Source organism: Phaenicophaeus curvirostris, chromosome 1, assembly GCF_032191515.1.
Source record: "Phaenicophaeus curvirostris isolate KB17595 chromosome 1, BPBGC_Pcur_1.0, whole genome shotgun sequence".
Taxonomy (NCBI): domain Eukaryota; kingdom Metazoa; phylum Chordata; class Aves; order Cuculiformes; family Cuculidae; genus Phaenicophaeus; species Phaenicophaeus curvirostris.
Window position 1 is genome coordinate 38,954,310 of NC_091392.1, and position 26,971 is coordinate 38,981,280.

The window sequence follows — 26,971 nt, forward strand, 5'->3', positions numbered from 1 at the left end:
CCTCTGATCATCTTTGTGGCCTCCTCTGTGCTCCAACAGCTCCATGTCCTTCTTGTGCCGAGGACCCCAGAACTGAACACAGCACTCGAGGTGGGGTCTCGTCAGAGCAGAGTAGAGCTGCAGAACCACCTCTCTAGACCTGCTGGTCACACTTCTGTGTTTCTGAAGGATGCCATATTACAGCAAGCATGTAATGGCCTCAGATCTTGAACTTCCTTTGCCTTGTGCTCGTCCTAATGACGTGTGCAAAAGCAGTTTGGTCTTTTTTTTAAGCCAAGGGCCACCTGCTGAAGTGAGAAAATCTGACACATCTACTTGTTATGGCTGTGCAGTCTTGCAAACACTTTCTCTGCTGTCCTTTCTGGTGAGGGAATTAATGTAATTTAGACACTTCTTTCTACCTCTAGATAGTTTGGGGGAATAGAAGGGCAGGGGAAGGAGTTGTACTAATTGCCTTTCAGAATTCCAGTACCTTTTTCTTCTCCCAAGAACATCTCAAGCAGATACGTAGGGTCCCGAGAGAGCAATGAGGTGGGGGAGTTCATTAGCCTCAATCATCAGTATAAAGCACATACTGAAGTTCCTTAGGAAGGATTTTATCCTGCCATCTTTTCTAGAAGGATTGCCAAGGCTGTGCTCACGGCTCTTGCCTTGTATTTTCTCTCACCTGAAAAGTCTCCAGGTCTCTCAAAGACATCATCAGCTTCACAAAAGCAAATTCTGCTTTCTTCCCATTGGTGCACTCTTGGGTGGAACAACAGAAGAGAAGGAGAAAGGACTCATTCAAACAGTTCTAGTCCCAATATAACCAGAATTAAGGACAATGTTTACTGCTGTCAGCGTAAGGATGAGCTAAGTGTGGGGCTCTTCTCAACAGCTTCTGCTTTGGTTCTCATTACTTACTGCATACCATGCCCTGTTACTTTGGTGATCGTCATAAATTTTAGGCATTTTAGAGACTTTTTAGAGATGGATATTGTCTGAAAAGATGTAGTTAATTATAAAATGAAGTTGCTTAGATGAGGCTCAGCTGAAAAGTTAGGAAATAGCCTGCTTTAGCTCAGACAAGAACACTGGTTGATGGAGGTGGCTCTGCACCCTTTATCAAGCACAAGGTGTAAGCACGGCATGACCCCACGTGCCTGTATTCTGCCGTGCTGCACTCTAGTTTGAAACAGCTGGAGCTGGAGCTGAGGAAGTGGCAAGGTTGAGAACCAGTGACAAAGCCAGCAGAAATAATGCTTACATCATGCTGTAGCGACTAAGAAACCAGGGAGCTATTCAGTCAAAGGCCACCCACTCATTTTAGTAGCGACTCTTCCCGGGGTGAGGGTTCCACAACTCTCACAGTTGTGCAGAGCTGTAGAGCTGAGGATCCCGCAGCTTTATCAACAACAGGAGTACGGCCAGGTGGAGTGGTCTGTTACAAGACATGAGGCCCAGGCAAACCCACCTGATGGCTTCAGAGCTTCCTCCTTTATCAGGAAGGAGCCGGTCTGGTAGCAAAGTTCCTTGCTGGAAAGACTAATCAAGTGAAAGTATTTCAAGGAGCTGTGACCCTCACTCCTCTACTCTCCACCTTCACTTTAATCTACAGCCAAACAGGCTCAGGCTGAAGGTTAAGCTCCGTTGCTACCTTGTTAAGAGCAGGTACCTGGGCTGGGGATAGCTATCTGACTACTTGGAGCTCCATGCTCTGCCCTTGCTCAATCCCCTCTTACTGCACAAGCAATCACTGCTTGTAGGAACTCAGTAAAGCAAATGTGCAGCAATTACTGTTAACGAAAGGTTGGGGATCCCCTCAGACAGGTGGTAATGCTAACTTGGCAGCCAACCACACAGTGAACACGCACACCAACTATCACTGAAGAGAGAAAACGTTTCCAGTAATTACAGTTTTAGATGCATTTTTGACATCACTTGCTGACTTCTTCAATTCTTCAGGAGAGAGGCTGGGATTTTTCCCCCAGATGCTTGAGGGAAGCGGTACTGTTCCTTAGCCACTCACCTACCAAGTACATTTGAGGAGAGTGCACAAAATTGTCGATCATGGAAGGAAGAGTCCAACTCTGCTGGAAACAAGGTCAACCAGAGCAGGTTGCCGTGTGCAGTTGAGTTTTTAACAGACACCACAACCTCTCCAGGCAGCCCGTGCGGGTGCCAGACCCTCCTCGCAGTAAAACCAGTTTGTTCTTCTGTCTCAATGGAACCTCCTGTGTTGCCGTTTGTGCCCGTTTCCTTTTGTCCCATCACTGGGCACCGCTGAGAAGAGCCTCGCTCCATCTTTACTCCTCTCGTCCCCAGCCTGTCCAGCTCCCCCGGGGTGGCACTGCCCCCACCTGGTCTACCAGTGACTTCTCCACGCTTAGTATCGTCTGCAGATGAGCAGTTTACACTGAAACAGCACACAGGTTAAATTAACCCCTTCTCATACTGAAAACCAAAACCATTTTCCAGTTCCAGGTGGTGAGGGATAGGTGCACCCAGACAGCACTGGGATTATGCGTCTTCACTTTTATCTAGCGGCAAATAAGGCTTCTGTGTAGTGCTCTCCAATTGGCCTGAGAAAAAATGCTGATTTCAAAAACTGGGGAAGGAGATGGAACTCAAAAAGAAGGAGGCAAGAGGCTTGCTTTATTAACTGCTGACTAGTCTATGCAGGCTTCTTGAGACTTTTTTAAAGTACTGTAGCTTTACCAAAGAAAGGAGAGTAGAAAAGCAAAGCAAAGAAGCTGTATGACTTTTAACCTTTGTTATAGAAGTTGGGTGGCTCTCGTGGCAAAAACACAGATCAGTTTTTGCCAGAAAAACCTTGAAAGAGTCACAGCACTGTTGTCTATTTTTTCTTTTACTTTACAATTACTCAACCATTTCAAATTATAAAACCAGAAGTGCCTCTTGATTTCTTGTAGAAAAACCTGCTCTCTAGAAAAAAAGTGAATATAAAATACCATTCTGTGCTTTTCTCAAGTTACATCATCTTTATTTCTAAACACACCTTCATAAAACGGTTTGGCAGAAGCGTTATTTTGTGAATGGCTTAAGAATATTTACTGCCTGCCTTTGTTTACAGACAGGCAATGGATGTACTGTGGAATGCTGGGAACCAACAGCTGCAAGCGCAAAATCCTGGCAAACGGTGAACTATAAAAAGCCTAACTCCCTTCCTCTAAGAAAAATATTTGAAATAAGTAGGGTTTGGCAAAGTTCCTCTACCTCCAAACACCACCTGTAAAAAGCCAGTTAACAAATTCCAGTCATGTTTACAGAGCACATTAAGTTTCCATGATACCATCTTACCCTGTAAGATGTACTTTATTACTTTTATGTAATATGGGTATTTTGATACACAGAAGGTGACGTCACAATGAAGTTGGAAGATGCAGCAGCAGTTTTCTCTCCCTCCATACATGCCCTGTTTCATCCTCCCCTTTGAAAAGTTAGTTATACTCACCTTTAAAATAACCGGCTCCCTTGCAAGCCAGGTTGCTACACAGCAGCTTCCACAAAGTGTTAGACCTGCCTCATTCTTTCACAAGCTGGAGTCAAGAAGAGGATGTCGCTAGGGATGTTCCTTGCAGTTCCTGCTCAGCACCAAGTTTATTCCCTTTCTGAATAAAATCTGCCACAAACAGAAAAAATCCTGCTCTGTTAAGATGGTATTTTAAAGCCAAACTGTAAAGTGCAGAACTCCAAGGAAATCTACCATCAACACACAAGCAGAAATAGCTTTAAAGGAGACCAGTGACTGAACCTCTTTGATTCAGGTAAAAGTGGTGGAATCTGGTCTTTAGATGGAAAGCCCTTGGCACTTAAAATATAGTCTTTACAAAGGACCCACACTGCAGAAACTCTGAGAAACAAAGACAACCAGACCCACCCTTCCATGCAGGACTTCCACTCCACTGCTGGCAGGGTTTGTATCCATCGGTTTCTCCAGTTTTGTGCTACAAAATGTGCTCAGACAGGAGCCTCCTGCGTTGCCTCGTCCCCCCCAGCCCCAGCAAGGGATGTGCTGCCCTATGGAAAGAGCCAAGGCAGCTCCAGCGCTCAATGTTTGCTGCAAGGAGTCGCTTTCTTAGGCTTTCTCCTCAACTCTAATGCAACGGAGCTCTTCATCTCAGATACTTCTAAACCTGACAAAGGCAGGTTAGGTTCACTCTACTTCTGAAAACTGAACCCAGAAGGTTCTGCCTCATCCCTGCTCCTTTCATGAAGGTAAAGGGGGAAACAGCCTGGGAAAGACTCCCACAAACTGGCAGTGCTTGCACTGCACCAGGGTGCTGCCAGCCAAGTGACTTGGCTATTTCAATCAGAAAAATAGTATGAGGCATGCTTAGGTTGAAGAGTTATTCAAGCAAGTGATCAAAAAATGGGGTAGAGGGTGGGACACCACACAAACCACCCCGAATCCCACATCCAAGAGGAGCACGTTCTTCAAGCCTGAAATCATTGGAGGAAGACAGACTTCAGAATCCTTCTCAAAAGTCTTCAATAAACTTTTGATTTTGTCAAGTGAGAAGCAAGTCCAGTTACCAGAGAGCAGGGCCAGGACTATTATAACCACAGTTCCAGCAACAGGAAAAGGCAGCCTAAAGAGCATGACGGCAGGAGGGGAATTTATCTTTTTAACTGCAAGGTGGAGGTAGAAGCAGGGCTTGATTCCATACCGACAGCTGTAAATGCAGGATGGTGAGCAGCACAGGAACCAGGTCTCCAGACAAACCCAGTTAAATTTAATAGCAACAAATAATCATTGTGTTCTGCAAGTATTTTTCTGAGCTATTTCCTCTAGCAAACAGGTAGTAGGTTAAAAAGTTAAAGGAATAGGTCAGAGTCCAAAGTAGCTCTGCCAGTCTGGATCTTCCCATTATGTTCAAGCAGAAGAAAAGAAAGTGAGGAAAACAAGTGACTGTACTGTAATACTAAGTGTTATCAAAACCAGTATCAAATATCACTGAGATACTAGCAGGCTGCCTTCCGAGACAGAAGAGTCTGGAATTAGTGCAAAAGAGGCTGAAAACTAAAGCGGATTTGTCATAGTTGCTTCTAGCAGCATTTGTAGTAACCAAGCTTATTAGAAAAATAGAGTAAGCGAGCTGGGAACAATTAATTCTACCTTGTTTGTCGCAGATCCTTTCAGCCAGTTTTTACTTTGCAATGTACAAGCGCATATACCAGCTACGGCTTTTTTGGAAGCTGAGACACACACCCACACAGCTGCGTAAGTGACTTAAAATTCATTGCTGGGATGCCAAGACTCCTGAACAGCAACAACAGGAATAGACATTTCGGTATCCTATTTAATCCATTTCTACAAGCAGCACTAAGTTTAAGTAATATCCACAAACAGGGAAAAGCCCAGCTATGTCTATTTTTAAATTGCAGGCAGGAAGCGACACTGCTCCCCTCTAAACTGCAGCTCACAAACTGGAGCTTTGAAGGGCAAAATGCAGCTTTTACCTAAACAAAGAGGGGGAAAGAGCTAGTATTTCTAAATTAATATGAACTCCTCTATAAATAAACACATGCTGTCACTGTAAAGGAGCAGGTGAAGCGTCTGTTTCCTAAGCAGTTTAAGGCACTGTTATTGACCTACTAAAGAACCTGTCATTTGTTACTAGTAACTATGTACAATTTTATTACCTGAGCCATAAGGTAAATACTCAGCCGTGCAAGACATACGGCATCTAGGCCTGAGGAGCCACAAGATTTAATTCACATTTACAAATGAGACTCACCAGTCAGATTTGTGGCAGTGTGAAGACAGATCCTGACCTCTCATGTCAAGGAAACTTCAAATACTCCAGACTTGTTTGCCTGTGTGGAAAACCCTGCAACACTCCAAAATAAAGTAATATTTTCATTGTCCCCACAACTTGTCCAATGTACTTAAAGGAACCAGGGCAGCACGCAAAGGAAAATTTTACTCCATGCAAAAGGGCATGGCAATGGCAAAAAATATGCAGGGATATGTAATAATATTCACAGTTAACTTCTGAAGTTGCATGTTGCTGATAACAGTAAGAGACAAAGGTATCTGACAGGTTCCAAACAGAGCTGAAGTCTATCTAAGCCAAAGACTGGCACTCTCAAAAACAAAATCACACCATGCATCTCTACGGAAGTCACATTCTGTCCCAGTCCTCCAAAGACTTGATGACTTCTTGCCCTGTATCCCGGCACTAACAGGACTACTCAAATAAGCACTAAAGGGCAAAGTTTTATACTAAGGGTAAGGCAGGTCCAGTTTCAAGACAAGAAATGGCAAATCATGTTTGTAAAATATTTAATAGAGCGGTTTCCCAGCAGACTCCTGACCAGAATCATAACCAGACTTCTAAAAAGTATATAGATTTTTAGATCTGAAAATCTGTCTTTATTTTTTTTTTTTACAAAATGGATTCCAGGAAGTTTAAAAGGCAATATCAGAGGACTTGGGCGCAGAAATCGGGTGTAGTCATTCAAAGCATTCAAGTAGGAATATGGTAATATAAATATCTGAAAAGCATCTTTTATCATAAATGTTCAAAACAGAATGTATAACTCATTCCAAACTAAAAATTGAGCTTTATAGCACGTATGTCCCTGAACGGAAAAAATAAGTAACTTTTGAAATATTTCTAAAGGCCTGGAAGCTTTTCCCTTGGTTAGTTAACATTAGAAGACTTGCCTTTGATTAAATTCCTTCCTTTCCTAATACGGAAAGTTATTACATCGTCCACTGTTAAAACAGACAATATGTTGCAAATTAATTCTGGTAGAGTATGTTCCGACAAAGCCTAAAGTATCAAGGTGCTGAGGTGGCTCTGAGTTTAGTAGTCGTCTCCTCTGCTGACAACTTCCTTGCACGTGGGGCGCAACAGTATAGTGTGCTCAAACTGTGCCGTGTATGAGCCTTTGATGTCGCACAAGGGAGGATATGGATCCACTATCCCCAAGTCGCAGAGGTTCTTCAACGCCATTAGGTATTTACTCTCTCCCAGGCGATCCAGCCATCTGCGGCAGAAGGCAAGAGTACCAAAGTTTTCGTTGATAACATTTAGCAAGTGTTTTGCTCTTGGAAGCCTGATGAAAAAAAATAAAAAGAAGAACGTGTTTGAGAAGAGTTATCAATAGCAACCCTTCGCTACAGAAATAAATAATTAAGAAAGGGTTAAATTTCAAGGTATTTTAAGACTGCCTGCTCTTGGGATATCTTTCTAGATCAGCTGGGTGTTCTATTTGCAAAACAAAGTGCATTTTCCTCCTCAAAAAGATATCCTTCCGAAGAAATCTGAATGCTGCCAAACATGCTGGCCATCCATTTCAAATAGGGAGAGTTAGATTGTCAAAATAGCTGCATCTAACTGCATCCAAGCAAAACAGTGACAGGAATCATTCTCTTAAAGGATGATTCATCTTATAAAGACAAACAGAATTCTTCCTGATCCAAAGTGGTTAATAATCTGAACTAATTTAGGCATAAGCTTGGTGGTTTAAAACAGTGAAGTTTTACTTCTGAAGTCAAACACTAGTTAAGTTTTTATTCATACTTTTTACAACATGTAAGCACAAAATTTAGAGATTTATAGATCTGCTAAGAAACAAACTTATTTCCAAACATAAGCAGTTCCTTTCCAACCTTTAGGCTAATTCACCCTTGCCCTGCCTTCTTCATATTATTAGATTGTTCTAGGGAAACAAACCAGAAATATCTGTAAAATCATGAATGTTTCCAAGCATAACAATCTCCACTTCAGAAAATACACTGCACTCCTAGAAGTGCCAAAACGCAGTCTCAGTGAAAACTGAAAATTAGCAAGCTATTTCAATTCATATCAATATGCTGAAACAAGAATTTTAAACCCAAAAAATAGATGACATGAATAGCTCGATATATTCCAGGAAGAGTGCTAAGACAAATAAAGTGGCACGCAACCACACAGATGCTGATTTAAAAAAAAAAAATCTATACATTTAATATATAGATTAATAAACACAGTAGATATTGTTATTACAAATTAATAAGGTACATAATTGTGTATTTTCTCCATTTCCAGATTCTTTGGTATAATTTCATATTGTTCCAGATTTACAATCGGAGCACATTCCGTAACAAGAACATTTCTAACACCACCCTTTGAGTCCTCTGACAGCCATAGTAATTCATGAAGAACCCGCATTGTATCAAATTTGAATCCTGAAAGGGTGGCAGCTGTAGCACAAAACACCAACAAAATCCAACCTTATTGGCACATGCCCAACATCAAAGTTCTTCATGTAATGAGAACACTCCATATCATCATGAACAACACCTTTTCCTGTGCTACCAAAGGTTTCTATAGCGTATACTTCACCTTCCTAAGGAGAGAAACAGAAAGAGAACATGTCACAATATGAACATAAGTCACATTGGACCATACTGATGTAACAACCTCAGTATAACAAATTCTGAATACATGTGAATACAAATGTGAATCATTTCAATCACCAAATGCAAGTAGAGAAGTATTTGATAGGGAGATTCCACACAGTGAAGTTACAGGCATCTCCAAATCATAACCTATTTATGTTAGTACCATTTTATTTGTTTCAAGCCATAAATATCTGCATGTTTCTCATCACAATTTCTCCACTGCAGTTAAAACATCATAAAAGCATACATCTAGCATAGCTAAGAAACTACATTCTGCTGCAAAACGTTTGCTAACTGCAAGTATCCCTCTCCTTTGTTCTTCAGATACAAGTGTGAGGAAATGTATAGACATTGCAGATAGATGCTGGTTACAGAGATTTACTGCACTGAAGAACTTTCTGCCTGATTTCTGCAAGAATTTTCTGATAACAGCTGCTAGTATAAACCCTTAACCTGCTCATTCCACCCCACAAGACTGATTTCCTTAAGAAATGAAGGTGACATGTCTGCAAGGGCATCATCAAAATTCTAGCCGAGAACATACTGAAATGCCATGACGTAAACTCATTTCTGCCAATACCCTTAACAGTAGGACTCTGAAAGGGACTTTACAAGATAGGGCATCAAGCATTAACAGACAGCAGGAGCTCTGTTTTTCAGTTCATTAAGCTACTTTAAAAGTCAAAACCCCAAAATAAGAAGTCATATGAAAAACAGTGACACTGGCTTCAATTTCAAGTCAAACGCTGAAAGGCACCCCTGAATATTAGACTGATTTAATTTAAAATAAACCGCAAAATATAAAACCACAAAAACCAACACAAAATACAACAACAAAAAAAACCCCAACACTTTACACTCAGTTCTTCAGAATAAGGAAGGTCAGAGGCATTTCTCTCTGTCACAAAAAAACTCATTGAATTGCAGTTTCATACTATAATTAGCACAATACAGTAAGAGCTTGGCTCTGCTCCACATTCTTCATTGGCAAAACTCACTTTCTTTAACAATGTAGGATTGTGTCCTAAGTAACCTACAGAAGGTGAAGAAGTTAAATAATGACTTCTCCCCAGTGTCTGGATATTCAATCAAAACCATCTCAAAACTCTGAATTTTTAAAGTAAGATTTTTCTTAAAGAACTTAAGTTTTATACTAATAAGACACTGATGATAGATGATTAACAGACCTAACTACTCACTAAGCTAAAATAAGGACACAGAAGCTTTTCCCCTTTCCTCTTCCAATACTGTTTAACTCCTTTGGACACTTCTGTAGACAAGATGACAGCTAAAACCTCCTTTTTTTGCTCATATCATTAACAAGGTGATCAACAATTACGGCACAAGTTTTGGGTGATGAGAGTGAATCTACCTTGAAAAAACAATCCTGTCCATATCACACCTGCCCCTATTCAGCTCTAAGGAGTCTTATGTACTCTGCTGATCAGTGATCTGGCTTACAATGAAATGAAAAGCTTTTTATCTCATTATTAATCTTCTAAATAAGCTTTCATATCTTGTTAGCACACAAGCTTACATCAAAACAGAGGCTAAATCTGAGGTTATGTATTTTAAAACCACCTTTCCAATTAGTATAGTTTGCCACATCACATACAGCAATTTCTCTTTCCCTGTTCCAAAACACTATTCAAATATCTTTCATCTAGCCTCTCACTTTAACTACAAGCATGCTTAATTATTTTTCATCTGCAAAGAAAAATTGCACTGTATTTGCAAAAAAACATCCAAGGCTACAACGCTACAAAAATATTTCTCAAGAATTACCTGAGCAAGAGAAGATTGTTATTTGGTCTTTTTAATTACAGACTGAACAAACAAGGAAAGTCTGAATGATTGGCAAAAGCCCAAACAACTTTCAGGAAAACTCTGGTCTCTCAGGTTCACCCCAAAATCTGAATTTCAGTCCTTTTCCCTGCTCCCAAGTGCAGAATTCACGCATTTCACTGGATTCACTGCATTTAAATAATGCATAATATACGCAAGAGTTTCTGTAAGCATCACTAAAGGCACTCAGAAGAGGGTTTTTTGGTGTTTGGTGGTTTGTTTCTCGAAATAGTAAGGTTCCAAGTCTTCAGTTTGAGGAAGTTCTAGATACACGAACACTCCAGGGCTAAAAAGAGAAACTACTGAGATGAAACAAGTGATTGCTGCCTTACAGGAACACTACAAAGTGTAGCAAAGATTTTCCTCTGTTGCTATTATCCACCAGGATCACAAACACTACACATCAGGAAATATACTCTCGCAGTGACAGCTGGGGAAACTTAATAGAAAGATTTAAGAACTCCACTTACCTCCATTCTTGTGGCTTCTCCTCCTTTCACAATGGGCACTGTTTTTCCCGCATGTATCCTATATGGCCCGATCGAGTGCCCATTCAAATTGCGAATTGGTTTCACTTTTGAAGAAAACATTAATATTACAGGCATTTTCCTAGCAAATGTTAAACCCTTTAAGGCAATTTGGTTTGTTAGCCCCTATTGAACGTACAATAGCAACTCACTGTATAGCAGAGGAACTGAATACAAAACTATACACAGATCTTGGACAAATTTGAGCCAAGACATGAGTTAGTTTCGTATGCTGTATCAAAGCATCGTTATCGAAGACTAGCAACTCCAACAGTAACAGAAGTTTATTAATAAAGCGAAACAGCAGGTATTAAATCCTTTGTACATTTTGAAACAGTCGTTTAGTCTTCATCTTATCTGTTAAAAATACAGTACTTGCAAGGATAAGCCAAGAACATTCCTCCAGAGGAATGTCAAGCCAGCCAGAAATACATATTTATGCAAGAATCATACTGTACTTCTAGTACAGTGGTCTTCTCAGTATGATAAAAAAATAAATGCTTGTACATTTGTCTATATACACACACTCTAAGAACAACTATCCTTATGTAAAGAAAAGAACTTGCCTTGGTATGTTTTACCATCAATTTCAACCTCATAAGACTCCATAACTTCTTGTATGGCCTCCCCCACATCACAGAGGCGTACATCTATTCCAGCACACTGAAAATAAAGCGCAAATTTAAATGGAAAATAAGGGAAAGTTTACAGTAAAAGACTTGGTGACATATATAACAATCATACCTTTATTCCAGTATTTGTGGCATCCTTTACAGCTTCTAATAGTCTGTCATATTTTGGATTGAATGTGACTGTAAAAGCACAGTCAATAATACGACCTGAAATCAGCAGAAGTAAATTAGCTTCAGTCTTTGCACTGAAGAATGTTTTCAAATATTTAATCCAAGAATGAAAACTAACCACTAATATGCGTCCCGAAATCTATTTTGCAAATATCATCGTACTGCAGGACTGTTGGATCGCCAGCATTGGGAGTGTAGTGGGCAGCACAGTTATTCAGAGAGCACCCAGTAGGAAATGCAAGGCCTGCATTTAAACCATTTTCCTTTATCAGCTTACGTGAACAGTCTTCTAGTTTTTCACTAAAAGGCAGAGAAGAAAAGAACAACGTAGCAATTGTCATTAACATTTCTTATGATTACTCCAAATAAAATCAACACAAGAACAAAACCTCAGAACAATGTGCAAACAGATGCTTTAATGTGAAATCTTGAATTACTTGAATGTTAGGTGGGAGGAGACCACCTACCACCTACCCTTTCTTGAGCAAAATTGACAAATTTAAAGTATCCATCCTTTACAAGCTATATATAACCCATTCTTCATGAGCAGCAGAGGTTACACAATTAAAGCTTAGGCAAATTAAAAGCATTCTTTACAATTACTGGCATTTAAAAGAAAAAAGGCAACAGCACAGTCCTCTCATTTATCAAAAAAATATCTAATTATAGAGAGACAACTTAAGTGATAACTGTAATAAAATAAAGCCTTATGAGACTAGCATCTGTTCTCGGTTTCTGTCTACTCTCAAGCTGTTAGCTACCAGAAAGCTACACATCCACCACCAGTGCACACTCCTACAGTGGCAGTGAATGCTGTCAACTGCAGCTCACATCAATGCGCCATAGTCTGGTTTTATTTAAGAAAGCTGGATTCAAAGCAATCTGGAAAAAGAAGAAAGCTTATTTTAATAGGCAAGTCTCCACAGCCTGAGGTACTTTAGGAAGAAAAAGTAATGTTTTAGGAAAATTCTTGCTTATAACCGTAACAGTCAAACTGTGTAATTCAATATGACAGATTTGTTTCAGCCAGGCTAGTGATTATTGAGGCAGCTGTCTTTCTTCCACTTTCCCTGATGGTATATTACATTTTTCCATCATCCTTGCACAGTTACCTTGGGGATCAGCTCTGATTAGCTTTCTTGCTAGCCTACTCTTGTCAGCACAGTTCTCAGTAATACCAGGCTAAAAGCACCCAGTTTTGGAAGCTAAACTGTCCCAGATCAGTGCAATACGTGGACAGCAGTGATTCACTGTAGATAAACTGAAGGACAGAAAAAGGAGTAGTTGGACAGTCAACACAATCAGTCCACCTAATTATTTCTTTAAACTTTAATCCATGTCCTCAGTTATTTCTTATCAACAGTGAATAACACAAAGAAACATCATGTTTCTCCAGAAACATCAGCCAATGAAGACTAAATACTGACAATAATCTTCCTCCCTTGGACTGAGCACACAGTAATGGCATTTTTACGCCTCTTCGCCTACTCCCTGCGACAGGCTGCACCTGCATCCCTCATCCATGTAGCAATTTCACTGACAATTCTGGCAAAAGCCACAATATTTACTGCCGCTATTGCTGCTTCTCTGAGCACTGATGCAGAACTTATCTGCAAGAGTAGCCAGGGGACTGAACATTCAAACCAAGCATATGCTCAAAATAAGTGCGCATAACTGAAAGCTTTGCTTGAAATTCAGTATATGAACCCAGGCCCTGAAAAGCTGCACAAGCTAAGAATATGTTTTAAGAGGAAACTTAAAGGAACTGTGATACTGGTTGCATACTTCAAACAGAAATCTCCCCAACAATCATGACACAGTGAATTCAGCACACAAAATTGAGAATAAATTCCTCCCCCTCTGAAGAAAGAAGAAAAAACTACAGCAGAAGTCTTTGAGAAGGTCTGTATCCTCACCAGATTTCTATCATTGTCATTCCAGGTTTTATCCAGCTCATAACGTATTTTCTCACTTGTCTATGTGCCTCTGCAGCCTCCCGAAAATCATTCCAGATTTCCTCACTGGCTTGGTCTAGCGCTTTCTTTTCTTCACTAGTTGTTCTCCAAGCAGCAGTTCGCCTTCAAAATAAATAAAACATGACATGGTTTAGTGCTTGATAGGAATGGTTGGACTCGATGATCCGGTGGGTCTCTTCCAACCTGGTTATTCTATGATTCTATGAAAAGTTATTATAATCACAGTAGTCATTACAACCTCTGTCTAAAGCCTGTGAAGTGTTTATTAACCAGTCAGGTCTACATCTCCCTGTGCAAGAGAAAAGATGCTGATTTATAAAATTTTCAGAATAAAGGCAGCCTATAAAAATCTACCAGCACTGCAGACTGGCACCCATGAAAGGCAGTAACACTGCAGAAAAAAAAAACACATACAGGTATCATATACACAGAAATTAAACTCAGTTAGACCATGAACCGTATCACTTCCTCACAAGCAGTGTGCTTGAAGGATGCATAATACTGAAAAGATAGAACAGGCATAGTTGCAGTGCCTGCAACTCCAGAGTTTAGCAGGGCAAATCACTGCAACATGCTCTGCTCATACCAAAAGTTTATTTTATTGCACAATCTTACTCATTTGGAGAGCGCGAGACTGCTCTTATAGCAGGGAGAATCTCAGCACCATACTGCAGCTACCTGGCCTGGAAACTCTTATCAACACAATCAGCTCCTTTAAAAGTTAAAGAGCTTGCAGTTCCAGAATTACTTTTGCTCATCTCCAGAACACTTAGGTAATAACACCTAGCACAGTGCATAGTTACTGTGATACGTGCCAGAAAGAACTTCCTAAATTTGCTGGATGAATTAATATTCGTTCTACTAATTTGGCTCTTTGGTAGGTTCACAGAACAAATACAAGCATGATTTTCAATACAAGACTAAATACAAAGTAAGTTTTGAATGTATTTATTTATTATGCGAGAAAACATACAACTAAGCTTCCAAACAAACTATTTAAGCAAACTAGCCACTGTCAGAATTTAAGTTAAAGACTACTCTTCTGACTACTAAGTAGAGACAATCTTCAAATGGTGAAGCTGGAGCCCTGTAATGATGCAGAAAACCCTAGTGATAACTCAAAGAATTCCGTACATGCTCTGCAGGACAAATACTCTTAAACCCAATACATAGCTGGACGCCCTTGTAGGCGGGTCATGAAAGAAAATGGATGACGGACACGATGGATCACAGATGCTGAACTACACCAAAGTTTCCAAATTTAGAAGTTAATGTTCTACCTTTATATAAAGTGAGCTGATTTAAAACAAAAAACCAAACAGGATTACTTTTTGAAATCCAAAGGTGTAGCTACTTACCTGTTGGCTCCAATCTAAGAGTTTCCTTCATAGGCAAAAATCAGGTAAGAGTGAGCCAAGAGACTATGCCCTGCAACGTCACTGCATTTTGAACTATTTATACAGTGTTAGGCTTGCAATCCTAAAGCAGAGTTGAAACGATAACAAGCTATTCTAGAAAATCTTTCTCAGAATAACCAGAGGATCCAAATATTTAAACCCTTTTGCTTATTCCCATTTAACTTCCTGCTTCTTTTCAGATAAAACAATAACAGAGCAAAGGAGAAATCCCATGATTACCTTTCTGAGCAGTTTTCTTGCTCCAACAGAAAAAATCACACATACTACTCTTAGAATTTGCCTTAACACTCGTAAATTCCACCTAAGCTAACCCAAACTCCCCCTTCTCCCAGAAAAGCAACACGAGCTTCCTGATTGCATTTAGAAATTGGACTACTCGCAGCACAGTAGTCACAGCACAAGAAAATGGAAAAGGTGCACTGCAGACAAACAGTGGGGAAAGGGACTCGAGGATCCTTTCAGACTGCTCTGGATTCCAGCAGGGAACACCCCATGGTAGCAAGAGCTGCTGACAGAGTCTGGGCAGCTGCTCTGCCATTAGTCAGACACTTAAGTGCAAACTTCAGCAACCTGGCAGGAAGCCATCCTCACTCTAACCTACTGTATTTCAGCATACAGTCACTCCATGCAAGACAACTGGGAACATAATAGCCTCTACAGTTAAAAATACTGTCTCAGACCTAAAGAATTTTGCTGCCATAGCTGCACCACTGCCACGTGGGCGCTCAGGAAAAGAGGTGACAAGAAATTCTGCTTGGGCCTAAGCACTTCAGGACATATGAAAAAAATCATTTGATCAGATAAAGGTCTCACATCAAACAAAGTAACAAAGTCCTTGGACAAGTACCTGGGCCAGCAAGCTTTTTGAGGACAGTTTCCTAATGTGCTGGCTACTCCACAAGTCAGCTTCAGAAGCTACCCTCTTTCTCCAAGCCATTTGTTTCCATCTTTTCACACCAGTTCACAGCCCCCAGCTTTCACTAGTATAAATATTTAAATGATTGTGCTGTACAGACTGTAGTGATCGAAGACAAGAACTCAAGAAAATATTCCCCCAGATTATTTTAACTCAGATAACAGCACACAGGCAAAAACAAGTAAGCAGGGACAGCAACTCCTTAACCCTACTTTAACAAAATCAGTGTATCCTGATATATTGCTTATAGCTTTTCCAACCTTCCTGTTGCACTATTTCATATTCAGGCGTCTTCAACAAAAAATGCAAGCCTTCAAACAGAACTAAATACCTAAGATACAAAGGCATATTTATTTAAGAATTGATTCTCTGCTATTTTTATCTCTCCAAAAACTGAATCATACCCACTTCTCACTCAACTTCCCACAGAAAATACACAATTATAGCCTGATGAAAGGTAACTTTACAAAGCATGTGACATCATGAGTTATGATTAGGAGTGCAACTCTTTAAAAAAAAATAAAATATCAATGACAAAACCCTACTGACTTCAGCATGAATAAGAAGTATCATGAAAATTCTTCACCAATATATAAAACTAAACTACTACACAGAATAAAAAATACACTACAGTTCACGTCAGCTACTAATCCAAGCAGCTGCCTATGTCAGGAAATGCTAATGTAACACGATAAGAGTTACATATCTAAATTAGGCACAAAACTAAGCATGTATTTGCTAAAGCAAATTATATAAAAAACATTTCAGTTTACTAAGAAGAACATATTATTCTTCCATCACAGAACACTCTTGGTAGAGAAAAGATGGCCCCAATTAAATTCTGTTAGAAAAGGTGTTTTTTGTTGTTTTGTATTGGGTTTTTTACCCTTTCAAATGAATAGCAGCAACTCCAGAGTTAAATATTTAATCTTCAATAGCTGGATGTGTAGCAGTAAAATATTGTGTCCTTTGTAGTTAATTATGAACATGTTTATGATCTTTATCATCTAATTTCCTGGACTGCTTAAATCACTTCTGGATGTGGCACATGCATATACAGATAAGCACTTAACTCTACAGCATGAAAGACTGGCTCCTGGATCAGCCCATTAAGACCAGTGTGAACGTCCTTCTCTAGCATGCTAATACGGAGCATACAAACAAGGCAGTCATTTCCAAATAAATATGAGCACACCCCGTGATCAAATCAATCATTAAAAAGAAGTCTTCCTAGAAACTAGATTCTAATCTCATAAAAATGAAACCATATTATCTGTGAATATCTGAACACAATTTATAGGATATGTTGGACTTCAACTATGTTGCTTACACTCTATGAGAAACAGGCATTGACTAAGCAATAAATATTTCAAAGGAATTTGATTCTGACAAAAAAGTCATTGAAAACTAAACAGTGCTTTCAGAAATACCAATTTTTATCTACCCGTCACCCCCTTTTGATTCACTTATTTTTTCAAAGTTTCTATTCAAAGTTTTCTGCGAACTTTTCAGTAATACACAGTCTTTTCATTCAAATTTTCATGCAGCTCAAGCCAATTCCACCCCACCCTCATATGAGTGAAACACGACCTTCCACTGCACTTCATGCAAGAAAAATCAGGGAACTCAGTCAAGCTGGTATATCTCAGTGCCTAAGAAAGCATAAGGAAAACAAAGATGCAGATCTCTTGTTCCAGTAAACCACTAGAACCACTTGTTTTGTAAAATTGCACATTATTCCCACCTCATTATGAATTATAAAGAGCAGTTTAGGTTATAACAACTATATATTCATATGAACAAAAAGAAGCAAAGTGCAGACTATATACCACTTAGGCTTTTAAATCAAACTGCCTCACTGTCTCGTACTCTGAGATCGACACGTCTCTACCAAAAAAAACCCCAAAACCAACAAAAACAAGAAGTCAACATCTAGATGCCTCCCAAACTGCTGTATAAGGGTCTCATCTGCCTGAATTTTAAACCTTCGCTCAGTTCCAGTTCAGACTATTTTTCTTACAAGTTGCCTGTTGAAATCCTGTTGGTCCCTGGGTCTCAAAGTCCCTTGCCACATGGCAATTCCACTCATACCTTAATTAAAAGGGTAGGGAAGGAGGAATATTTCTGGCCTGAAAACTTCTACTCATTAAGTTCTTAGGTGATTCAATTAAAAACAAAACAAAAAAAAAAAGAAAAAAGACAAAAGCACATTACAACTCATTTGTCCATTCAGTTGCACATTAACAGATTTGCAGTTCAGCACATCCAGAGGACAGCATTTATTTTTTAAGCTTAAAATACTCACCCATCTTGTGTTGGTGGGTATTCACATTCTTCTCCCTTCGGGAATACGTTGTTGGGAAATAGATCACATATGGGAATAGAAGGTGGATCTGTCTGCACCTTAGCTGTTGAGTATAATTTTAGAAAGCTTTACACATGGCACACTAGAAATACTGTTTTATTTTAGCCATAAAAGTTAAACAGCACAAATTATTTGAGATTCTTTTACTAGAATTTGGGCTTCTACCAAGAAAGCATCCTATCACAATGCCCTCATATGACTTTATTTGGCCAGCGCTCAAAGTGGCATTCAGGGATACCAGAAAGAAGAAAACTCAGCCAGACTTAGCCTACAAACCCAAATATTATTTCAACTGCCAAGAACAGCACTTGCATGTGCTTAACCAAATATTCATGCAGTCTATCTTTATTTTTGTGTTAGATACCTACATCCTTTCTTCTTTTTCTTCTTCTTCTTCTTTTTCCCTGTTGCTCCATCTCCTTCACCCTCTCCATCTACAAGAAAGAAAGCGGGCATCAGGTGAACATTAAATAACCTTAAAGAACCAAAGAATTTTCAGTGAGACACAAAGCCATCTGGACTATCTGGAAACTTCTTAATGGAATTTAACGGAGCTGTCCCCAAACCATCAGTCCATACACCCAGTGATGCTTTCTAAAGTCTATGATTTAAACATATCGCCAGACAGAATAAGAATGCAGCTCAGGGAAAAAGCCATAAAAGTCCTACTTCAAATTCCTCTATTCTCTATTCACCCAAAAAGATGCCTAGGCTGGGGCAGGGCATGAGATAAAACTGTATTAGACAACGACCAACAAAAAGTTTGAAACTACTGTTTGAAACCCATCTTCTGATGCTTCAGCTGAAGAAACCTGATGTATCAGAAAGATAAAAGCTCTAACAAGTAAAGATGACAGCACATCAGCCAGGATAAGTTTAATCTGGAAATAACGGGAAAAGTCACAACCAGTGCTGAGCAAAACCAGCCCGTGTGGGACATACCAGTGGGAGGTTTTCAGAGAGCACAGCATATAAGCACCAAGAATCAGCCACACCATGTTACAGTCACATTTGGGAATTAACAATAATCCTGTGCATGGACTCCACATTTGGCTACTTCTAATGCTTAGTTACTTCACACAAAAGGGAATATTTATCTAATGTGATACCATTTAAGTAAACCTTCCGGACCTAGCCACAAGTTCATTTCAAAATGGATAAGTACTCATCATTAACATATAACACTTATTTTTATCTAAAGCAAGAAGTAAAACTGAACAACTTTTAGAATGAAGTCAAAGCACTCCCATTTTGAATGCATTTATACAGAAACTTGTATTTACTCATTTATTTAAAGCCAAACAAAACCACTGACCAGTTGTTCCAGTCTCTACATTTCAAGCCTGTCATGACAGTCAGTGTCATCCACATTTTCATGCTATAGTGACTGCTCTAATCCTGCAGCTGGAGCAAGTCTCAGTAATGTGTCACCCCCTGCTCCTCCCCAGCTTCTGGCATTAAGTATCTATTTAAAATTTTTGTAAAAAGGTTGCAAGTACAAATATTTGGTTCCAACTGCATAATCCAGCCTACCAGATTCTCCATCAATCCATATCTCATAGACAGCCAAAAATCCCTAACAGCACATATAAATTCCTTTAAAATGTGGTAGCTTTGTCACATTTCCCTTGACCTTGAGCTGTGCTCAAACTATTCATAAAGAAATTGATTAGACATGATTCCAGCTCATTCACTAAGTGATTATTTTTTAAATGTTAGGCCTAAACTGCAAAAACAAGTACAGCATTTTATAAATATTGTCACTGCAGCTATCTGCTTATTGTGCCTTTTTCATACATCGCTGCATGTTAATCTGCCAACTGCAAGCCAAACTAACCTGGCTTGTGCTTTCACGTCCTTCAAGACTGCTGCAGACTAAACGTGCTGCCAGAAACACAACTACTGCATCTGACCAATAACCTGTTTGTCTTCAAGTTATTTAGCTGGTAATGAAAAAAATCTTCACCAGAAAAGCAATTTAAGGCCTATGCTAAACCGAAGCCCATTTTGGTAAATCTGTTTAATAACTCCACCTAATGTCATGCAAAAATGTTTTCTATCAGCATGTTTTAACAGTGCAATGGAAATCGGAAGGGCACTTCCTAACCTCTCCCAGTTTTCAAAAGGTACACAGTCCTCACTTCTGAGGTGACTCTTTTTTGGATTTATCAAGGAGAAATCAAAAAAAAATGGTAGTAGGTATTTTATCAATTTTAATCTAATGCAGCACCATATGTTAAGCAACACCTCTGAAAGCACACAATAAAGATGACAAGTGGGGAGAACCATGACAGGCAAGATACACAGCTATCTTTGAAAAACTTACAGCAGTTTGTTTTTCTTGCAAAATATTTTTGTTTTTCTAAAAAACACATTTGAGTCCTAATACGTGGGGAAAAGGAAGATAATTATTTCAGTGATAAGGCCACTTCATAGTTTTTTAATACTTTGCTAATACTGAAATACTAATTGCCAATACTGTAAAAAGCATAAAACAACACAGCACTTGATCTGCCGCTAATCAGATTTGATCTGTAACAATGTTACTCCTCCTGAGACAGAACTATGACTACTCTAATAATTTTCAAATAATTCTTCTGGTTGTATAAAGTTTTCACTATCTACCTCAATACTTTTCACTTTAGTTGCAATGATGGCAAAGCACGTATTGTATAATTATCTTTCCACTCCATAACCTGAAATACACCATAAAACAAATAAACCATCAGAATATGCTTCTACAGAAAGTAATTACATAGAACCGGATGCTACTTATAATTTAGTAACGTTCAAAGATAAGTTTTTCATAATTTTATATATCCCAACACGTTTCATTTTTTAAGTTTCATTTCAACTTCTGTATCTACTTTATTAACTACTGGAATAACGAATTCCAGCAATAGTCAACTAAGAAGATATCTAACTACAGCAATAAGAAACATTTTAGAGTGCTGAGGCAACTTTAAATGCTAATTCCCAAGAAGGACAAAAGTAGTAACTTTTTTTTTTTTTAAATGTGCGTGTCTATTGAGAACCACCAATCAAAACAACTGAAACACAGCATCTTTATCTGACATTCCTACAAAAAGATGCATCTAGCCTAGATTTCAATGCCAGACGATTCCAAGGCACTTGCTTAGAACATCAGCTGCACAGCAAAAGAAACACACAAGGTGTATGTATGTCTTGCTTGTTTATTAATCTCACTCCAGCTCAGTTTTAACGAAAAAATAGGATTAGAGATGAACAGGCTTCAAGTCACTAGTAAAGACTCTAAGACCTTCTATTACTGAAAGCGTTTTTTTAAAAATTTTGTCTGCATTTTTTTGTTCTAAGCCAGAAATAAGAGACATAATTTGAAATATCAGTTTATATTGACCACAGTAGTGGAAGTGAGAATGATTTATTGCTTAGCTTGTCTTAAACTAAAGATTTCCCTTCAGTAATAAGATCCTTGAAAACGAGAAGCTTTAACAAAGCTGTTATCCCTGTTTTTTAATACAAACAAACACATAACAGCTCAACTGTTGTCAAAAAAGTGAGAAGTACATTTAGTTGCATCTCACTTCTCCCAAGCAAAAACCACCCCGCAAACCCAAAAGACATTTGTAAAAGTCTTGTTAAAATCTGAGTCTCGGAAGAAAGTGAAACTAGAAACATCAAAAGAAAAGATAAGTTACACTTGCCTTCATCATCATCGTCTTTTTCTTTCTCCTCCAGTGCTTGCTTATCCAATTGTTTTGCTACATCACCAAGGGTAGCTTCCATTTCTTTATCTGTTTCTTGTCCTGTTTGTAAAATTAAAGTAGAACTTAATGTAAAAGGATAGCTCCACATTAGTAAACAACAGCCCCCAAAAGTTTATAATATTACGCTGTACTTATCCTACAGATACTACAGCACATGACGCTTTGGGGTTTTTTTTTAAAGCAGACCCAAGGTCTAAGATTGTAGAGCGCTACAGTGACAGATACTGTTATTGAAACTTGCATGTAAAGGCTGCACTATCCAGACACTTCTGATTACTTTTTTTTTTTTCCTGACAGGGTAACTAATTTTTTTTGCCATAACAGCAGCCTGCTCTTCTGAGATAACATGGGCGTGAAGTAGATAATTACAAACGCACGGCACAATCCTCACTAGCTGCCAGCCAGCTAAAACAAACCCAAACCACAGATCCTTTGCACTATTTGCCCAGACTTGCTCCAGCTCTCTCACAAAACTTGGGAGGGGTACAGGAGCCTCCATCATTTGGAATGACTGTTACAGCAGCAACTTCACGCATTTCCCCTCCTCAGGGCATAGGAGGGGTGGAGGGAAGGGGTGGCTGCTCCAGCGCGCACCGGAGCAGAGGAAGGCTTCCCCCGCCCCAGTTCCTCTGGTGCTGAACGGCAGCAGAATCCGTCCTCCCCGCACCGACCAGCAGCCTCCCGGGCCTGTGGCTCCCCCTCAGCCGCCTCCTCATCCAGGGGCTCCCCCTCAGCCCGCACAGCCAACTCCGCTCCCTCTCACCCCGGGGAGGGAGCTCCCTGTCCTCCTCCTCACCCAAGGGGGGGCTCCCTCTCGGCCCCCTTTTCCTTCTCACTCAGGGGAGGATCCTCCTCCTCCTCACCTAGGGGGCTCTCCCCGGCCCTCTCCTCCTCACTCGGGGGGGCTCCCCGTCCTCCTCCTCACTCAAGGGAGGGCTCCCTCTCGGCCCCCTCCTCCTCACCCACAGGAGGAGCCCCCTCCTCCTCACCCACAGGAGGAGCCCCCTCCTCCTCACCCACGGGGACTTCCTCTCGGCCCCCTCCTCTTCTTCTTCACCTAGAGGGAGCCCCCATCGGCCCCCTCCTTACCTAGGGGGGTGTGTCTCCATCGGCCCCCTCCTTTTCCTCTTCATCTAGCAGGGGGGTCCCCATCGGTCCCCTTCTCCTCCTCCCCAGGGACGCTCCCCTTCGGCCCGCACGGCCCGGGACAGCTGCTCACCAGCCCACCCTCCCCGGCACGACAGGACCCCGCGCCCACAGCCGCTTACCAGGCCCGGCGGGCCTGGCCTGGACTCGTGCCGGCCGCTCCCACCCCCCCTCTCCCGGGACCGTCAGCGCAGGCCCCGTCACGGCCCCTACCCGGGGGCCCCGCTTTGCCCTTCTTCTTCTTCTTGCGCTTCTTCTTGGCTCCATCCTCGCCGCCGGGCCCGGCCGCGTCGCCCCCCTCGCCGTCCCTGTCCTCGTTGTCCGGCAGCAGCTCCCCGTTCAGGTGCTGCTGCTGCTTCTCCTCCTCGGCGGCGCCGCCGCCCGCCCGCCCCACGGCCGCCATGTCGCCGCGCGCGCCCGCTCCCACGCACTGGGCGGACCAGCGAGACCGAGCGCCAGCCCTGCGCTCTACGGCGAGCGCGGAGCACGCCGGGAAGGCTGGAGGACTTCGGCGAGAGAAAGGAGACGGCTTTTCCCTGCCGGAACCAGAGAGAGAGAGAGAGAACGAGCGAAGGAGGAAGCGAGAGGCGGGCAAGCGGATCTGCGCTCTATGGCGAGCGCGGGGCACGCCGGGAAGGCTGGAGGACTGAGGGGAGGGGAAGGAGGGGAAGCGGTGCGCACGCGCGGCATGGGGGCGTAGAGGGGTCTGTATTCGGCTGTCCGTGTGTCCGTCCGAAGGCGCGGACAGGCCTCCACACAGCTGTCCCCCCGCAGCCTGGCCCTGGCTGAGTGGCAGCGCCGTCGCTGTCATCCTCTGTCCCGCGCCCCGGTCACGTCGGGTGGCTGATTTGTAGTCCCCGCTGGCACGCGGAGCGGCGGGCAGGTGACATTGTAGGTGTGAAAGTGTCCCTAGACCCCTGCCCTTCACTTTGAAAAGGCCTTTTTTGGTCTCCTGCGCTTAACCAACCTGACCTCGTGGGACGTTGCAGGGGGGTTGGAACTAGATGTTCTTGAAGGTCACTTCCAACCCGAACCATGCTGTGATCCTGTGATTAAATGCTATGACACATTCCACAGCAGCTTTTTCTGCAAGAAAGAGGCTGTTTTGTTCTAGCAAGATTTTCTGTTTTATTTCCCTAAGAAGACGCATGCTGACAAAAGCAGAGAAAGGCTCTACTGTTGGCCCTCAGTCTCCAATTTTTTAATGCTTCCTCTGCGATGCTTATGAGACTCTGTGTATGAAGAATTTCTTCACCATGAGAGTGGTGAGGCACTGGCACAGGTTGCCCAGGGAAGCTGTGGATGCCCCACACCTGGAGGTGTTCAAGGCCAGGTTGGATGGGGCATCGAGCAGCCTAGTCTGGTGGGAGGTGTCCCTGCCCATGGCAGGGGGGTTGGAACGGGATGATCTCTAAGGTCCCTTCCAGCCCGAACTGTTCTATGATTCTATGATTGTCACCTTATCACACTGACGCAGCTATGTGGAAGCAGCTTGTTCTCACCCAAGCAGTTTGACTTAGAATCATAGAATCATAGAATCATAGAATCATAGAATCATAGAATAGTTTGGGTTGGAAACCTCATCCAACCTGGCCTTGAAAACCTCCAGGGACGTGGCCTCAATGTTTTCTCTGGACACTGTTCCAGTGTCTCACCTTCCTCACAGAGAAAAATGCCTTCCTAATATTGAATCTAAAACTCACCTCTTTCAGCTTAAAACGCCTTGTCTTATCCCTGCACTCCCTGATAATGAGTCCCACCCTAGCTTTCTTGCAGGCCTGATTCAGGTACTGGAAGGTCACTATAAAGTCTCCTTGGAGCCTTCTCTTCTCCAGGCTGAACAACCCCAGCTCGCTCAGCCTGTCCTCCTACTGGAGATGCTCCATCTCTGACGATCTGTGGTCCTCCTCTGGACTCGCTACAACACATCCGCATCCTTCCTGTGCTCAGGGCTCCAGAGCTGGATTCGGTATTCCAACTGAGGTCTCACCAGAGCAGAGTAGAGGGGAAGAACCACCTCCCTCGACGTGCTGGTCACCTTTCTTTTAATGAAGCCCAGAATACATTTGGCTTTCTGGGCTGCAAGCGCAGATTGTTAAGAGATTGTTAAGGTTTTACAAGTTGAGAGCACTGAACTAATTAACTGAGTCATCTGAGAAATCACCTGTACAGAAGAAAAATAATGTAAAAAGAAATAATTTGTACCAAGTCCCATGAGCAAAAAAGGGAGGATTATGATACATGGTAAAGGTCATTGTCTTGTCCCATTTCCACCAGTACCTGGTAAGCCAAGGATAAGTATTAACAGTATCGCTTAACATTAAATTAGCCCGATTCTTAAAATTCCTGTACTGAGTTTACACTTTCACATGTTTAATGTTAGTATAACCATGCTGGCTGAACATTTTTTTTTTATATATCTTCCTTACTGATATATTGTAACAAATCTTTCCTGAGATGTATTTGTAATACACAGTATAGCATAGTGTCATGATAATTTATAACGTATAAAGATTGTAAATGGGGCTTAATCCTGTGTAGCTGTGTTTTAAAATGCTTCTACAGCCAGGTGTTTGCTTGGGAGAACTGTTAATCCCTTGTACCTCACTGAGGCACAAATTCTGCCTCATTGATGCCCCGGGGCTCAGACCCCAAGGTACTCCCATATTCCCGGCCTGCTACAATTCCTAGCAAGCAGAAGACTTCAAGAGACTAAGCTAATGCTCTCACACATTGATAAAATAAACTCTGTTCTACTCTAAAGTGTCACAGTGGCGTGTTCTCCAGTGCTTTTGCTTGTAATGGCCCTTGAACTCGAACATGGAAACATCCTATTGGGCCTTTCATGGAACTAGAACACATGCAGTGTAGCTGGCTCCCCTAAACATAAGGCGTATTCAGAGCAGCGAAACATGCCTCACCAGTAGGAAACTGCTGTGTTACCACTTTTTCCCCATTTAAACCATGTTGGTTTGTGTCCTCGTCAATTAATATGACCGGACCACCTCCAGGAGGGTCCTACTACTGTGTTTAAATCAGAATGAACCTTGCACAATCATAGTAAACCTCACAGGTGAACTGTTTAATGCTCTACTTTTATTTTCTTGCTGTTTTGTTGCCCCTACTCCAATCAAAATCAACTTTGGCCAAGGCTGATGAAGAGAGCCATGGAGGAAGAGGTTTTCTCATACTGATAATGGATGACACGCAAGCACGTGTGCTGTGTTGCCTCAAACACATTTTATTTATTGCTTTTAATTCTAGTTTTATAATTGAGTAGAAGAGGAATTTACAGCACTGGGCTTTTTCGTGTTTGGCAGGAGGGGAAGGGTGAACATTAGGGGTCAAATCCACTGAATTATCCATTTTGAGTTATCTTAGAACTTCCTATTGTACGTATATTGTAGCTGGGCACTGTAATAGTCTTGAGAGGTCCTATAGCAGTGTTTCTGCTTTTGTGTTTGATTTGAACCCATTAGTCACTCGTGTACCAGACTGTTCTTACTCCTCATTATATCCCCTTTGGTGCCTTTGACAACATGAAAAAGAGAGCAACTAGGTTTTGCTCCTGCTCCATTTGTGGTGGTATGTGCCAAAACAGACAAGTTGCCAGACGATGGATTTTGGTGACTCTGGAACTGAAGTCACAGATAAAGGAGGCAATAAAATCTACAGGAGCCCAGGGAATACAGAGAGAGGGCAGACCAGACACAAATAAAGGAAAAATAAGGCAGATAAGAATACAGGAGATGTAGGCATGAGGTGCAGAAGTAGGAGCATCAGAAGTAAAGGAACATCAAGCAGAACAAATATTTCTGTGGTCAGCTG

At 41.4% G+C, this 26,971-nt stretch overlaps 1 protein-coding gene across 1 annotated transcript; it reads right to left on the minus strand.

Annotated features, from left to right (window-relative positions):
- Nucleotides 1-6,272: 6,272 nt before the first annotated feature.
- METAP2 (methionyl aminopeptidase 2) lies at nucleotides 6,273-23,716 on the minus strand. The gene is made up of 11 exons (XM_069853227.1): nucleotides 23,357-23,716; nucleotides 21,935-22,036; nucleotides 18,617-18,682; nucleotides 18,189-18,291; nucleotides 13,490-13,651; nucleotides 11,692-11,873; nucleotides 11,515-11,609; nucleotides 11,337-11,433; nucleotides 10,714-10,817; nucleotides 8,228-8,343; nucleotides 6,273-7,068 (listed from the first exon to the last, which is right to left on the minus strand). The coding sequence occupies exons 1-11, from the start codon at nucleotides 23,544-23,546 to the stop codon at nucleotides 6,816-6,818; spliced, it is 1,470 nt and encodes a 489-aa protein (XP_069709328.1). The 5' UTR covers nucleotides 23,547-23,716; the 3' UTR covers nucleotides 6,273-6,815.
- Between the last annotated feature and the right edge of the window lie 3,255 nt (nucleotides 23,717-26,971).

What these genes read in the sequence shown, in the direction of transcription:
- METAP2 (XM_069853227.1), bottom strand. Translation starts at nt 23,546, where the DNA reads ATGGCGGCCGTGGGGCGGGCGGGCGGCGGCGCCGCCGAGGAGGAGAAG. An exon ending in GGGCAAAGCGGGGCCCCCGG is followed by an intron (nt 22,037 to 23,356) that starts GTAGGGGCCGTG and finishes TTTTACAAACAG; the next exon opens with GACAAGAAACAGATAAAGAA. An exon ending in GAGAAGCCACAAGAATGGAG is followed by an intron (nt 8,344 to 10,713) that starts GTAAGTGGAGTT and finishes TTCTCTCCTTAG; the next exon opens with GAAGGTGAAGTATACGCTAT.